The 17,215-nt window shown below is 42.0% G+C and overlaps 1 protein-coding gene across 2 annotated transcripts in view; it reads left to right on the top strand.

Moving 5' to 3' along the window:
* The window catches only part of LOC102970914 (24-hydroxycholesterol 7-alpha-hydroxylase), a 93,627-nt gene extending 76,954 nt beyond the window's left edge, over positions 1-16,673 (top strand). For both annotated transcript variants that reach the window (XM_042986501.1, XM_007085109.3), the window contains 2 exons: positions 12,973-13,060; positions 15,648-16,673. In XM_042986501.1, coding sequence (XP_042842435.1) covers positions 12,973-13,060; positions 15,648-15,719 — 160 coding nt within the window. In that variant the 3' untranslated portion in view covers positions 15,720-16,673. The remainder of the gene's footprint in view (positions 1-12,972; positions 13,061-15,647) is intronic.
* Positions 16,674-17,215: the final 542 nt, after the last annotated feature.

Genomic DNA, 17,215 nt, shown 5'->3' with positions numbered 1-17,215 from the left:
TTGCAGTATGCTGCAAAGTACTGTAAGTAGCTTTTCTCCCTTTTATACTTAGAAAGAGCTGATTGCTTTGAAGAGCGAGGAAACTCAAATCCCTATGGATTTCGTGAGACCTTGCAAATTCAATTTATTCCGAGGCATTTGTTACATAAACAAACGCATCCCCTCAACTCTGGTTGTCAAGTAGAACTGAAAAAACTATATTTGCTTATATAATTGTTTCCTAACATTTTCCTTATTGTGGGCACACGTCCTGGAGGGCATATAAAAAGGGTTAGGAGTGAGGGTGGGAAGGGTGGATGTGGTTAATTCCAAGACTGAGTCAGGCTGCCAGACTCCTTTATTAATTTTTAGCCATGTATCTCTCTTCTTACTGCTTTACTGAGGAGCAGTGACTCGCTGAAAGGAGCCCAGAAACCACTGGCAAAATTGTAGTCATTGCTTTCCCAGCCACCTTGTTCTGACACTTCATTATGAGGCTAAGATTTAAGACTGTCAAGAACAGAAGAAGAAATTCAGGACTGACTTTTGATCCTTAAGCCAAAGTGCTTCCGAAATATAGCATGTTCGTTTCTGGGCAAAAATTATAGCAAAGACCCTCTTTTCCTTTTATTTACAAAGTAGATCTCCAGCCCCTCTGTGGTGCACAGAAAACCTGCACGGGATTTGTATCTGTGGAGAGAAAGAAAGAGCACTCCAGGCTGGGTATCTTCCACCACTCTCCCCATTTTTTTGATCTTTCTCCACTCATCAAACTCAGTGACTACTCTTGAACAGGAGAGATGTCTCCTGTTCCGAAGGAGGGTTTAATTGCAAGGAAGTGAGAACTGAATTAAAACTGTGCCGGGTCACCATACTGCTTGTCGGTTACTGCCTCCCTATCATCTAACGCCTTCTCCTTTCTTCCCCTCCCTCATTTTCTTTCGGGGGTCCATGGGATTCTGGGGTGCAGATTCCATCCCCCCAGCTCCATAACAGTGGAGCATGGTTCCCTAAGCCCATGTGCAAATACCATCCCTGTCCCCCAGTTCCCTTCCCATGGTGACTGGTTTCAGTGTTGGCGTATGTTTTAAGCAGTGCGAGGAACTACGAGGGTTTCCGTTGAGACTTCTGGGTCAAAAATAATCATTCCCTGTAGGATGTGAATAAAGAAGCACTTGGCCCCCCAAGTTGTTGTTAGCCATTCGGAGACAATAAAAGCAGACAGTGTTAGGATAAAGTTGGTACCACAGGGCAGAGCAGCAGGGGCAAACTGGCTTTCTGGGAACATCACTGAGCTGCTGGGCCCTCTCTGCCCGAGGCCAGCCAGCTCTAGTTTTTCAGGCACACAAAGCAATGCATTCCCTTTGGTATGGAAACCAGTCTGATGTGGTTTTCTGTCACTTACGACCCAAAGCACCCTAAGTAACATAATTTCCTTAAAAGCAAACGTGTGCTTCCAAGGTTTGTTGAACTCTGTGAAATATTGTATTAACGTGCTCTGACCGTATCCATGAATTGCTTTCTAAATAGCATGGGCTTTTGCAGAGGGGTGATGTACCCATTTACTGTGGGTGCATCACAAAACAAAAGCAAGTGTCTCATCTTCAATTTTTTCTGGAAGGTCTGGAATTTAAAATATACCATGAGGGTGGCTCAGTCAGCTGATTGTCCGACTTGGCTCAGGTCATGATCTCACTGTTCATGGGTTCGAGCCCCACATCCAGCTTTTCTGCTGTCAGCGTGGAGCCGGCTTTGGATCCTCTGTCCCCCTCTTTCTCTCTGCACCTCCCTGCTCATGCTCTCTCTCTCTCTCTCTCTCAAAAATAAACATTAAAAAATAAAATAAAATATACCATGAGATCACTTCTATTTGGTGCATACTTAGTCTTACGGAAGTCGGTACTATTCCTGTGCCCTTTGCTTGAATAGGAAGGTTCAAAGTTGTATCCAACTTTCTCGCTCATATTGCATCCATAGGAGAGTTCCGTCACTAGGAGGGGTAGCGGCAGGGTCATGGGTAGCACCTCAAAGTGACCTCTGGAGAGTGCCCTCCGGCTTTGATGAAACAGAAGACAATCTCTCAAGTTAGAGGAAGGGCAGAGGTTTTTCCCATCCTGTCCCTGTTTGTTTTCTTATCTGCTGTCTCACCTCCTCTTCCCCTATTAAATAGCTCCCATTCTCTTCCCTTTTCCATAGGCTTTTTTCTTGTCCTTCTCTCCCACTTACCCTGTTCCCACTCTTCCCTTCCCACCTTATTCTTATTTAATGTAAGTGTCTACCTGCTCACTCCACACATTCTGCCCTCACCATCACCCCCAATCAAGAGTCCGGTGCCCTAACCGTAGAGCTTCCCGTATGTATACCTGAGATAATCTTTATCATTGTGATTGTAGTACTACAACTAAAAAAGGATGATAAAATACATCTTCTAACATAGTCTTTTCCCTTTCTCCTCATCAAATTCCTCTAGATCAGTGATTCTTAAAGTGTGATTCCCGGACCACCGGTGGGAACATTACCTGGAAACTTGCAAAAAATGCAAATTCTTGGGCCCTTCCCCAGACCTCCCCGAATGGGAAACTTCCAGAGCGGGGCCCAGCGATCTGTGTTTTAACAAGCTTTCCAGGGGATTCTGACACAGGCTAACGTTTGACAACCGCTGGGTCAGATTGCTTTGCCTCCTGCCGCCAAATTGATTTCATTTTCCTGAAAGATCTCTTGGGCGGATGAGGTTGTGGGGACAGTACTTCCCCTTTAACTTGAATAACCATGCTTCCGTGGAGGATGCCTGTGAAAGTATGTCTGTCTGCTGCCTTCTCTGAATTCCAGGGCGAGATCATTCTATTTTCATAAGCCGCAGCTGGTAGCAACTAGGAATATACTTCAGAGCCCCTGCCCCTGGCAACCATGGCAGGTTTCCAGCCCATGCTGGCATTGCCCGCAGTGACTCTTCTGGTAGGAAAAAAAAAAAAAAAAAAGCAAGAGATTTTCCTTCCAAAAGCAAGAGAGGGAGGCGATCTCAACATCAAGACATCTAAAACCAAGATCATTCATTTCCCGTAATCTTATCATTCCTTGAGTACTCCCTGTTTCTTTTTGACGAAGGGCTGCTCTAGACCCCTGGCCTTCCGGAGTGACCCTTTGCTCTTCCCTCTTTTTGGCCTTCCACGCCCCCCGTCCCCCCCACCCCCCAAACCAGGTCTTCATGCCTCACCAGCAGGTGACATTGCAGTTTCCTTAACCCTTCTCCCAGGTTCTATCATCTCTTCTTTCAACCCGTCTTACTGCGTGCGGATTGCTTTTCCTCAAATAATCATCTCAGTTGGTCACTCTCGTTAAGACTCTGGTGACGTCACCTACAGAGCGTCACGGAGAGCCTGGAGTTCTAGGCCGATTGCATCTTTCTGAACATCTGGCAGTGCCCTCCCCAAAGGGGCTACCAGCCGCCCCCAACTGCAATGCCCATTCCTTCGCTTGTTCCTGCACTCGCTGGGTCTGGAATGCCCTGACTCCAGGTGAGGGCCTACTTCCATAGAGCCCCATTGCCTTCCATCAAGGTCTAGCTCAAATTTGACCTCCACAGAAGTTCCTGTTGATTGCTCCAGACCACAGGGCTCTCTCCAGGCTCCAAATGTCCATAGCCCTTTGGTCTCTGTCTTGGCCTCATATTGTCACCCTTTGCATCTCTCCACGTGCATTACTAGTGTGAGGTCTGCGAGGTGGCGTGTGTTTTGTCAGACTCCGTGCTCTCCATGTCTGTATGGTGCTCCTTGAACATTTATCTACCAACGGGGGAGACACACGAGCACTACGTATTTAAGGAATTTTCAGTATGTTTATATTTTAACGAGCTTTATTTGTAGATGTGTTATGTGGTTCTCGTAAGTGTGAAAAATAAATCTGTTATAAATAATATGCCTCATTATCTTCATTGTTTTGACACAGGAGCATTACAAAAACAACCCTAACGTGAACATAGCTCAGCTTGCTTCTGTTAAAAATACTTTAGGAAGCCCATTTTCTGTGACATAAAAAGCCTTTAATGTCATAGGTATGTGTGTGTCAGTCTCGGACATCTCAGGCCTCAAACAAAATTCAATGACATGGTAAAGGCTAGAAAACACTATTTTTTGCAATTGCATAAAAAATGACTGTATTTAGTGAATAGCTGAGGTAATTTTGCTATAATATTCAAATATTTGGATTTGGAGAAAACTATTTTTAGCACATATTATTTATTATCTGTATTATTAATGCATCTTACCTTTCCTTTAGCTAGGATATCAGTCAAAATGGTTAGAACTAGTATGAAATATGTTAATATTTATGCTCTTCTAATAACTAATACGAACTTAATAACTAACTTAACACTCAAAGATAAAAGAAGAAAAATATTAAAGCCTCTCTAATGCACAGTATGAAGTTGGTCAAAAGCCCCAACTGTAATTTTACCTTAAGGGAAGTGTAGCTTTATGATTTTAAGGAACATTGCAGGGACTAAAGTTTGTTAAGGAAATGCCTTACAGATTATAGTGGGAAGCTCTTCTAATGAATTGGTGAATATTCTCTCTAATTATTTCTAATCAAAGTATGCGTAGTATTTCTAACATGTTTACTCTTTTTTAAAAAATGTGTATCTACTTTGAGAGAGAGGAGAGAGAGAGAGAATGAGTGGGAGAGGGGCAGAGGGAGAAGGGGACAGAGGATCCAAAGCAGGTTCTGTGTTACCAACCAGGAGTCTGACACGGGGCTCGAACCCACGAACCATGAGATCATGACCTGAGCCAAAGTCAGATGCTTAACCAACTGAGCCACCCAGGTGCCCCTAACATGTTTACTCCTAAATAGCTTGTGAACATTGTTTGCATTCTCATCTGTGTGATAGAGGAAGTCCGCGTGGAGGGTCTTCTGTGTGTAATAATGCTTAAGGGAATGTCATTTTCACACATAGGTATAAGTTTTCAATAAGCACAACCTATTCCCTGGGTCTGTAGCACTTTTCAGGATCAAAGACCCGACACTGTCATTCAAACCCTCCACGGACTCCTCCCACTCTGCCAGTTTCGTCTCTCATCACCTCACCTTCTGCGGGGCAGGGTGTGAAGCAGTCACGGGGCCCTAGATGTTCCAGGGCCCCTTGTGAGACAGTGCCTGGGAACAGGTTGTCCTTCTGGCCAGAGTGCCTTCTCCACTGGAGCGCCTGCCACCCTGCCCTCCCAAGTGGTTATTTTGTCCTCATGCTGCTACAGTGCCTCTCCTCCAAGGACTGGACAGAGTGCCAAGGTCCTTTATGCCAGGGAGCCGAGCTCGGAGAAGTGCGCGGTCTATAGCAAAGTAACGTTAGAGAAGTGCCAAAGCCAGAGTTAGGAGAAAATAGGACCATCTGGATAAAGTGGAACCTACCAAACTGTTTTGTAATTCACAGATGCAAAATTAGCCAGTATTTTGCCAGGTGAGCACACTGAGTATCCGGGAAGTCACTGCTTATTCCACTGACACAAAGTGTCAGCTTAGTTATCTGAAGAAGTGATCTCATCTAATTTACTTCCAGGAAGGGCGCTAAGTACTGAGAAGAGTTGGTCGTTTTAGTAGCTGGGAACTTGGTGACTGATTTCACATGTTGGCGCTCCTTGCCACGTTTTCCATTTGATCCGGGGCTCGTGCCCTCCATGAAATACTTCATGGGGATTTAGAGATACCGCTCTCTTTTTGTTATTCTACCCCTTTGGCTCCTCCTTACCAGTGTCCTTTGCTCCTCTCCCTCACCTTCCTGACTTCCAAATTTTGGAATGTCCCCAGCACGGTCTCGTCGGATTGCCAGTTGGTTTTGTTTTGTTTTGTTTTGTTTCCTATTTAACTTACTTCCTAAGTGATCACATCCTGTCCCACAGCTTTAAATAATCGTCTGAATAATGAAGACTCTGTATTTATATCCCTTATGGCTCCAGTCCTGACTGAATCCCTCCTAAACGTCAGGCCCATTTACTCAGCCTCCACTCAGCATCTGCAGTGATGTCTCCAGGCCACTGGTGCACAGCAAGCTAAGCTTAGCAGTTCCAGAACCGAGTTCCAGGCGATAGCTCCCCACCCTGCTCCTCCTTTCGTCCTTTCCGTGGCTGAGGTAAATAGCGACTGTATTCTTGCATTTCCTCAGGTCAGAAACTCATTTCCTCAGGTCAGAACTCATTCTTGGCTCAGTCTTCCGCATCCAGAAGGCAAACCGTCAGCCCACTGTGCAGAGTATATCCGGTCTCTCACTCTGGCTCATGACTATTTCTTTTTCTTAACTTATTATTTATTATTTTTATTTTTACTTATTTAATTTACATCCAAGTTAGCATCTAGTGCAACAATGATTTCAGGAGTAGATCCCTTAGTGCCCCGGACCCATGTAGCCCGTCCCCCCTCCCACCACCCCTCCCGTAACCCTCTGCTTGTTCTCCATATTGAAGACTCTCTTATGTTTTGTCCCCCTCCCTGTTTTCCTGTTATTTTTGCTTCCCTTCCTTTGTGTTCACCTGTTCTGTGTGGCTCATGGCTATTTCTACCATCCTGGTCCAAGGCCCTACTTTCTATTGTCTGGAAAATCCTAATGGCTTCCTCAACCAGTCTTCTGGCTTCCATTTACATCACGATATGTTCTGTTCTCCATGTAGCAGCCAGAATGATTCTTTTGAAACTTAAGTCACATTTGCTCAGAGCTATTCAATGGTTTCCCATCTCACAGAATGAGATGTAGTCTTCAGCAGGCCCCCACGGGCTCTCTACTTGCCTGGGGGGTCTCTCTGACATTCCCCTTTTCTTGCTCATCTCTAGCAACACTAGCCTCTTCTTTTTTCCTCATTCTCCTTCCTCTGGATTTTTGCACTTTCTGTTCCCTCTGTGTGGAATTCTGTGCCCGGATATTCATATGTTGCACCCTCTTACATCATTCCAATGTCTACTGAAATGTCCCCTCATCAGAGAGGACTTCCTCATCCGAAATATTTTAGCCCACGCCACATTCCCTTTCCCTTTATCTTGTCTTATTTGTTACTGTAGTACTTATTCTCATGGTTGATATATGCATTGCTTGTTTATGTGCTGCCTGCTTACTACCTCTCTTCTAGAATTTAAGCATTCTTATGAAAAGTGTGAATGGTGTTTTTGTTTGTTTACTGCTGTAACTTCAGCACTTAGAAGAGCATAAAGCACATAAAGACAGTGCACATTGAATGGATGAATGAATGGAGATCTCATGTTATCGTCAGAACTCTTAGTATGTAACCTCAGTGCCTGTTCACTGGTCCCATAAATGTCCCTCCCTTCCAGGAAGAGTAAGGAGGAAAAGCAAGTAGTGTATATCCACACCCCAGGTGTCCCTTCCAAATCTGACCCGTAGTGTCCTGTGATGTCTACTAGACTCTCAGCTTCTCATGGTAGATGAGACGCTGTTTGTGTGACCCTGTCTCCAGGAGAGAGAGGAAAGTGAGGCTCTTCATGCTTCCTGACATTTTATCGTCTCTTTGTTCTTCATAGCGGTGTCACACAGGGCCATAAAGATGCATCACGCTTGACTGATGTTTTTTAAAAAATGACACAGTTGATTCCAGACCATTGCAACAAAGCTAATATCGCACTAAAGTGAGTCAAATGAAATTTTTGGTTTCCCAGCGCATATAAAAGTTACGCTTCTATGCTACACCGTAGCCCATTAAGTGTGGAGTAGCATTATGTCTCAAAAATGCACATACCTAACCTTAAAAATACCTTATTGCTAGAGAAAAAAAAAATCCTAACTGTAAGCTAATCTGAACTTGGAGTGAGTAGTAATTACTGATCACAGACCACCGTACTAAGCATAATAATAGTGCAAAAGTTTTAAATTTTGTGCAAATTGCCAAAATGTGACGCAGAGACACAAAGTGAGCACATGGCCTTGGAAAATGGCGCCGAAGGACTTGCTCAAGGCAGGACTGCCACCACCTTTCAGGTTGTACAAAAGGCAGTATCCGTGAAATGCAACAAAACAAGGTATGCCTGTGGGATAGTCAGGGAAAGATAAAAAAAATGGATCTAAAATATTTCTTTTCCCATAGCCCAGGAAATCCCCCATTCCTACCGTTGGCCCTTGCACACAGGCTGTGCTTGTCTATTGCAAAATAATCAGAGTGGTCACTGTCCTCTTCACCTCATCCTGCGCCTGGGGTGTCGATTTCACTCAAAGACCCATCTCCCTTCCTCCATGAGTACCTTTCTCAAAGTCTGAGTGTAGAATAACACCAGGGGCTCTCAGGACAACTGTCTTAAGATACGTACACATGTTTATCCTTTAAATTCTCTACTCAATAATTGACTGCCATTTCAACATCTCTCTGTCTTTCTCTATTTCACATATGTCTCAAAGACCATCATTTTTTCCCCACAAGATACTATACTTTAAACCTATAAAGAGGAAATTAAATATTTACCCCCAAATCATCAAGGCAAGTTTCTCTCATAATAGAGTCAGCGTATTGTTATAAAGAACAATGTTTACTTTTTTTTCTTTCAACTCTTCAAAGATGATGTTCTTGTTTTTTAAACTTTTTTTAAGTTTATTTATTTATTTTAAGAGAGAGATAGAGAGTGAGCAGGGGAGGGGCAGAGAGAGAGGGAGAAAGAGAGACAATCCCAGGTAGGCTCTGCACTGTCAGATCAGAGCCCGATGCGGGGCTTGAATTCACGAAGCGTAAGATCATGACCTGAGCCGAAAGCAAGATTCAGAGGCTTAACCAACTAAGCCACCCAGACACCCCTCAAAGATGTTGTTCTGTTGTCTTCCGCTTTCATGATTTCTGATGAGAGGTTGTGACCTGTGACCTTCTTTCTTCCTTCCTTCCTTCCTTCCTTCCTTCCTTCCTTCCTTCCTTCCTTCCTTCCTTCCGTCTCCCCACTCCCCGACTGCTTTTAGGACTTTTTTCTTTGTCACTGTTTTTTTTAACGATTTGCTTCTGATTTGTCTTGGAATAGTTTTCTTTATGTTTCTTTTGCTTTCGCTTCATTGTGCTTCTTAGCTCTGTAAACTAACAGTTTTAACAAATCTGGAAATGTTTCAGCTTCTATTTCTTCAAATATTTTTCCTGCCCACTTCTCTGTATCTCCAAATTACACATATGTTAGACTGTGTGATGGTATTTTACAGGTCACTGATACTCTGTTTATTTCTTTTTTCAGTCCCTTTTTAATCTATGTACTTCATTTGGGATATTTCCCAGTGTTCTATTAAGTTCCATGATCTTTTCTTTTGTAGTGTCCTATCTTCTGTTAATTCCATCCAGTGTATTTTCACTTAAGATACTTTATTTTCATTGCTAGAAGTTAGGTTTGATTTTTTTTTTTTTATCTTCCATTTCTTTCTTCATTGTGCTTCTACCTTTTGAACATGCGGAATATATCTAACTAGCTGTCTACAGTATCTGTCATTTCTGGGTCTGTTTCTTTTGAATGATTTTTCCCTCACCCATGTTTCATATTTCCCTGTTTATTCTAGGCATGGCCATTTCTGAATAAATGCAAGACATGAATTTTAAGTGTCATAGATACTAGGAGTTGCCTGGGTGGCTCTGTCGGTTAAGCGTCCAACTTTGGCTCAGGTCATGATCTAACGGTTCTTGGGTTTGAGCCCCACATTGGGCTCTGTGCTGACAGCTCAGAGCCTGGAGCCTGCTTCGGATTCTGTGTCTCCCTGTCTGTCTGCTCTTCCCCCACTCTTGCTCTCTCTCTCTCTTTCTCTCTCTGTCTCTGTCTCTCAAAAATAAATAAACATTAAAAAAAATTTAAGTGTCATGGATACTAGATTTTATTGTATTCTTTAGTTTTAGGCTTTACTGTGGCATGTAGTAAGTTGCTCAGAAAAATGAGTTTTCAAGACTTGTTAAGCTTTGTTAAGGTAAAATCAGGAGTGGCATTTAATTTAAGATAATATAATGCACTTCTAATTAAAACAATAACCCTTATTTTTTTAAGTTTATTATTTCTTTTTATTTTGAGAGAGAGAGCAGGGAAGGGCAGAGAGAGAAGAGGAGAGAGAGAATCCCAATCAGGCTCTGCATCGTCATTGTGGAGCCCCGCACGGGACTTGAACTCGTGAACCGTGAGATCATGACCTGAGCCGAAACCAAGAGTCAGATGCTTAACCAACTGAGCCACCCAGGTGCCCCATAAGGCTATAACCTTTAAAGACCCTATTCAATTGTCCATGTGTTACAAGATCTCCTCACTCTTGCATGTGGGAACAGACTTCCATATCTTGTGGGAGCCCTGGGCATTATTCAGCTTATTGTTCCTTAGCTTTCTTTTTCATCTCTCATCTTCACTTCAGTAGTTGCCTCTTACACATGCTGAGATTAGTACTCAACCAAATACTCCAGGAGACCCCCAGGTGGCTCTCTGAAGCATTCTTGTTCTCTCTGTGAAACTCCCTCCTCTCTTTTATTCTTGCCTGCAAATTCCAGTCTCTTTAGCTTCCCTGAACTTTGATCTCTTGTCTTTTTAATCTAGTGAGACTGTCCAGTCTGCGTGGGCTTTCTCCTCCTTGCACGTGACCTGGAAACGGCCATGGACAGAGAACGGGAGACTCTCTGGCAGAGTTCACCTCATTGATTCCTTTTCTCTTGGGAATTTTCATCCTACACTGTGAATCTTGCTCAGTTTTTTGAGTTATTTAGGGCAGGACATGGCCGGAAGTAGAAGTTCCATTCGTTAGAAGTCTGGCAGAAATTTAGTTGTGAGAAATTCTGAACCTGTACATGGGTTAGCAAAATTGCTTTTTCTTGGAATTGCTCTTTGATTTGAAGCAGTAAAGACTGTGTATGTTCTATTTCATAGCCATTGATAGTCTCTTAGAATAAATTATTTTTAGCACTCATAAATAAGTAGGGTTAAATACGCATCACAAATATTTGTGAAGAAGTGATGTGCCATCCAAGTGGGTTATAACAACATGTGGAGTACTCCCGATTTCATTTGAAGTAAGATGCTTCAAGAATGTTTCGAGATGTTTCAAGAATACTAGTAGGAAACAAATCTAATTACCTGAGGTGAATATCAGGTCATTCATATTCATTCATTCACTCAATCAACAAATATTGAGGACTCCAAGATGAGTAGAACATGGTTGCTACTGTTTGTGAATACTGAAGTTTATAAGGGGAGTCAGACATACAAACCATTAACTGTAACATGGTAGGATATAGTAGGATTGGAGGGTAAGGACATTGGTGGAGGGATGTGTAAAGTGCCACCGAAATGCAGAGAAAGAGAGCTAAAAAGGGCAGGAAATTGAATCTCTTTTATGGAAGGCATCCTTTCCGTCATCTATTCACTCACTCATTCATTCATTCATTCATTCATTCATTCAGGTAACGTGATTAGGCACCAATAGTATGCTCTGTACTGTTAAGTCCCAACAATACAGTTCCTCCTCTAGGAGAGAAATGGCAATTCGATAAGCAATTGCAATTCAGTGCAATAGGTGGTGTGGCTGAGATGTGCACAGGGGACCACAGAAGTGGAGAGGAGGGGGGCATCTCATCTCAGAAGCAAGTGGTCAGAGAATGCCTCCAGAGGAGACCGAGCCTTGGGCAGGGGAAGGGCTTGCAAGAGAGCGTCACCGTTCGGGAACTGTCAGGTACACGGGGTGGCTAGAACATGGGTGTCAAAGAGGAGCTATCAGTGGGGAGGAGGCTGGGGAGAGAGGTGGGGGCATATCTTCAAAGGCTGTATTCTCTGTTGTCAATTGGAAGGAAATGGGAAGCATCGGCAGATTGTGTGTGTGTTTACGTACACTGAGGACATAGTGACAGATTTATGTTTTAGGAAGTTCACTCCAGTGGTAAAGTGAAGGACAGAGTGGAGGGAAGTGAAATTGGAAGCAACGAAATTGATCTGAAAGCTGAGCTAATCTGGTAATCCAGGAGGCAAATCATGATGAACTGCACTGAGGGAATAGTGGAGGGACTGGAGATAAGACAAGAAGCGGAGGGATTGGGGAAGTATTTAGAAGATAAAACAAAAGGACTCAGTGCCTAATTGGATATAGAGAGTGAAGAAGGGGAGTGAGTCTGTGATGACTTCCAATTTTCTGACCTGTTGGACTCATCGTATTCACTAAGAGTTATGGCCCCTAAAAGGCATTGCCTACCCTGAGGAGAACAACCCACAGAGATGCACAAAAAAAATAGCAGAATTCCACTTATACTTTCTCTCAATATTTTTAGTTTCTATTTGTATGTGTCTTACAAAGTATATAGCAAACTAATAGAGTAGTATGTGTATATACTTTATAAGTAAATGAGTATCAATATATTGTAGGGTATGCTCAAATATTTCATTATAGGGTATATGATCAAAAAGTTGGGAGACATCTTAGTGAACAATCACAAAAGTAATCATATTTGGTGGTTATGGGGAATTTGAGATGCCTATAGAACATCCAGGCAGTAATTTCTCATGGACAAAAAGAGTCTAAAGCAGACAAGAGTGTCCAGTAGAACTTTCTGTGATCATGCAAAATGTTCTAAAGATGTGCTGTCCAGTAGGGAGGCCAGTAGCCACGTATGGCTATTGAGTACCTGAAATATGGCTAGAGCAGCTGAGGAACTGAAATGTTTAACTTTGTTTAAATTTAATTTATTTATGTTTAAATAGCCACGTGTAGCTAATGGCCACCATGGCGGGAAGCACTGATCTAAAACTTTGAAGGAGACTTGGCCCTCATTAATTGAGTGCTTTCACTGGCTAAGCATTTTACCTACATTTTTAAGCAATTTAATAATCCCATCTACCCTCTGCAGTAGACAGAATTATAAAAGAAAAGAATAAATTCTTCCTTACTCTATCCTTCTGATGGTTAAAGTTCATATTGTGTGGAAGAACATACTTGCTCTGAAATCTGTATGTGTGCTTTCTAAATATTCTCTGTTGGTAGAGATTTATGCATCTTTCACTGACAATTTCATATTATTCTTTCAGGTGGTTTGCTCTGTTACAGATTCAAATATGTATTATTTTAATACTTTATAAATATGACTGTAGTCTTCTGGACCCATTACCAAAACAGGTAAGTGTTTTTGGAATTTTGAATACCATGGCTTTCAAATTTGGTATAAATTCTAACCCCTTAGTTTGAATTGCTAGAGATGAGCTGCTAATTTCCTCACCTAGGCTTGATCTTAACGGGGGTCTTACATGAAACCAGACTGAGAAGATAGCCCCTTAATTCCCTTACTTCCGGGTCTAATGTATGTGCCACAGTGTCACAAGACGGGGACCAAATAGCAGTGTTTCCACCATTTATAGTGTTAAGGAGCTCCTCAGTGAATTTACCAATTTTGATCCTGTTCCCTGTGCTAAATAGACATGGCCTTGATGTTGGGCTTGTTTCCCTAGAGAGGCACGTCTGTGAGTCCAAAAGTGACCCATCAGTTTTGGAGGCAAGTCATAGCCCTTGGTCCATTTGGGAAGCAATACCATAGCAGAAAGCAGCAAAGACAGTGAGCAGCAGTAAAGACAGTAAACAGAAGTGAAAAGACCGTGACCTTATTCCTTCCTCTGACCATTCGATATTCTAGTCATTTAACTCCTCTGTGTTTCTACAGGCCTGTTCTCCTAGACCAGTGGCTTTCAAACAGGGGCAAGCATCAGAATGACCTGGGGAGGTGGGGGGCATTTTAGAACACAGAATACTCGGCCCCACCTCTAGAGTACCTGATCTAGGATATCTAGGGAGGGGCTCAGTAATTTGCATTTGTAACCAATTTCCAGTGGTGCTAATGCTGCTGATCTGGATAACACACTTTGAGGACCACTGTCCTAGGTGATAAGGGAAAGTTCAATTGATTTCAAATGTTTGGAAGTCATTTTGAAGATTCTGGATAAAAGGTGCTGTTTCAACTGAGGATGGAGCTCAGAAATCAAGCATTGCAATTTCAGGGCTATTCACATGGCATATTGTGCTTTGATTTACTCTTGATATAATAAGGCTAATGTATGGAGGGATAAATAAAACTCTTGGGTGACATTTCAATAGAAATTATGTAAGTGCCTAAGTGACACAGACAATGTTGTATTACTCATAAATATGCACATTTCGGCACTTTCCCCTGATTTCTTTTGCACTTCTATTTTGAGTACAAGTAACTACCAGGATGAAAAGCCCTCAAAATCCTACCATGGAAGGGAAATCAAAAAACCCGTCACAAAGGTTCTTAGCACGTACGGTTTCATTGTCAAAATGAAGATCAGGGCCAGGTGTATACTCCCCAAATGCTAGTTCCTGATCCACTGAGTTAGATGTCACAGTTTTGCCCAGGACTGATTCCCCCTCCAAATATTTTACCACCAGTGAGAGGACACGAGAATCCTTATCAGATTAGAAGGAGGACGTTTGTCCAAACCCCGTAACACCTAAGCCTAGAGGTCTGTAATTTTGACCAGTTCCTTAGGCAAGCTTTTGCCCAGTCCTTTTTCCTAGCTAAGAATTCCATTAGTTATATTTATCATACTATTCTACACACATCCTATTTCTGTTTTGACACTACTAAGAACATTTTTGGGAGAAATATCTCAAAAAAAGAAATGTTATCTCAGTTTAGAAAAAGTATATGTCTAAGTGAATTCTCATGATCTCAAGTGGCATTTCACGTCGCAATTCTCATTCTAGAAAGAGATCGATTAAAATTATTTAATTATTGGACTTATTTTAATAAATTGCAAAATGAGGTGATCAAGAAAATGCAGGAAATGGCCTTCACGGTACCAGGCTCTTGTAGAGATGGGAGGGGATGGGTTGCCAGGGCATGTTCTGAACACTCTTTTGTCAAGTACAAGGGCATCGCTGGGCTTGGAAATCAGCTTCCCCAAAGAAATATACTTGTCGTAGTAGCAAAAATCAAATGCTAGAATCCCCAATTTTAATTTTTCAAAAGCCCTGTGCTTTATTTTACCTCAAAGAGTCTTAGAAAATTAATTTCAGCTCTCATTGAGAAGCAAACAATGAGCTTTACAAGATCTGTGACCGGGGAGCAGTGTCCAGATACTGACAATGAGAGCTATTCATTTGGGGCATTTATAAGACCAACTTCAATTGTCTTGCCAAAACAAGCACATTTTTGCTAACACTGTGGAGTTTTTCTCATCCCGTTGGTTGGCTTTGTTCCATTTTGCCTTTTGGGGGGTCACGGATCCTTAGATAATCTCACAAAACCTATGGATCCCTTTCTAGAAAAGAACATAACTTTCCATACACACAAATTTGTCGTTGCATCTTCAAGGAGTCCCTGGTAACCCTGCAACTCATCCTCTTAACTCCCCTAAGAACGTCCTTATTAAGAAGCCCATTCTATGCCTTGTTGTGTTCAAACTTGACCATAGACTGAGGATTTAAATTGAACTGATTACCATTTCCTTGCTCTTCACTATCCCTCAGCCCTCAAGGCTGATAGAACAGGTTGCAAATGTTCTGTTCCTTTAATGGAAGGCTAAAAAATGATGCCTGACATTTTGAAACGCATCAAGCAAATACATCCACTCTTTCAAATCTAGACTCTGTACCTTTTAGAGATCATCACAATTGAATAAACTTTTGGTCTAATACTGTTGGCTTATGTCTCTTGATGTCTGTATTTCTTCTCCATTTCTGCTTTTAGAGTTCTCTCCATTTGCTAGGTGTCCAACAGCCAGAAGGACAATGCCACATTGAATTTAAACAAAGAAAATGACATCGGTTGACCCTAAGGAGGGCCAGGGCCTTCTGGAAGAGTGATTGCCCCCATCCACTAGCCTGGAAGCATCTAGACCTGAGCTCTACTGCTTAACTTTGTTTTAGGATTTAATTCAAGAGAATGTTGAAATGGTAGGTGTGTTTGGTAACGTAAGAGTAGACCCAGAATCAGACATCACTCTCACTGATATAGAGACCTGAAAAGTGGTTTATAGAAAATGTTTAAATGATTCAAAAAAAAAAGAGGCGCTTCTTAAGAAGTTGTAGTTTGGTTTCATGCATAACTGTATTAAAACTGTAAATAGACATAATGCCATTTGAATGAAAATTTGAGTAAATTGTGAAGGCAACATACTTAAATTTCTATTTTGAAAAAGGCTAAAAGTCTTCGACTCTAAAAAAAATGTTAAATGATAATTTCTGGAAATTTTCTACTTTTCTTATATGATCCTTAAGTGGCAATTGGAATTCTTAAGCTATAGTAATATAATTCTTTATGGGAAACATGTCTAGTGCTGAAAGGGTGGGTGAAATGATAGCTTTCTAAGACCTGGAGCATGTCTTACACTCATTCTGTGCTCAGCTACACCTAGGGTAGCACTCTCTATAAGGTTTATTCAGTAAAGGTGTGCTGACTGATATATTGATTTGTATTTTAATGAAGGTGAAAGCACTCTTTCGATCGAAGGTGTTTGTAATTATGGGTTAGGACGTAATATTTTTGTTAATGTATAGAAACACAAAGAAAATGATGTCAAGGCCAGTAACAGCATCTGAACCGATTACTTAGGACTTCTGCCTGAAATGTGTACTATGAAATCCTGAAAAGAAATCCTGTGATGCCCACGGGAAATGTATGATGCTAGTAATAGAGCGATCGGTGATGTCATGATGTGACTTCTATTCAGTAAAATGCTGCTTGCCTCCTTTATTTCACAATAAATAAGCTTTGAGTGCATGTCGTCCTCTGGATTATTTGCTCCCCTGTGCTAGAACTACCCTGTGGAGTTGATAATGACTGCTTACTCATCTATTTCCTACCAATGAGCGGATGACTCCCTAGGAGAAAATTAAGTACTCTGGAGTGCATTAACTCTTCCAGACTAATCCAGCGATTCTGAAGCTTAGCTCCCAGCTCGCAGCTTAGCTTAAGCAGGTTTGGGGTCCGGAGACAGGAAGGGCTGATGGAAGCAGTGTAGAAGTCCACAGCAGACCTGAGCCTTGCAGACCAAACGTGGCAGTCTTTGCTAAAAATGGTGGGAGTGTTCTTAGGGCACGCTGGGCCTCCTGAACAGCTGAGGCCCACAGCGAAACACTGTATTTGCCTATAATGTACACTTCAGCTGAATTTGTAGCCACTCAGGGCTAGTGTTTATCTCCATATTCTTGCCGGGTAAGGATGAATGTTAGCTGACAAGCTTATGCGCTTTAAAAAAGGATGTAGACTCAGGAGATCTGTTGACCATAAAAATGATAAAAATAAAATAATGGTAA

This window comes from Panthera tigris, chromosome B2, assembly GCF_018350195.1.
Source record: "Panthera tigris isolate Pti1 chromosome B2, P.tigris_Pti1_mat1.1, whole genome shotgun sequence".
In the NCBI taxonomy this organism is placed as follows: domain Eukaryota; kingdom Metazoa; phylum Chordata; class Mammalia; order Carnivora; family Felidae; genus Panthera; species Panthera tigris.
This window is presented reverse-complemented; position numbering and strand designations above follow the sequence as displayed.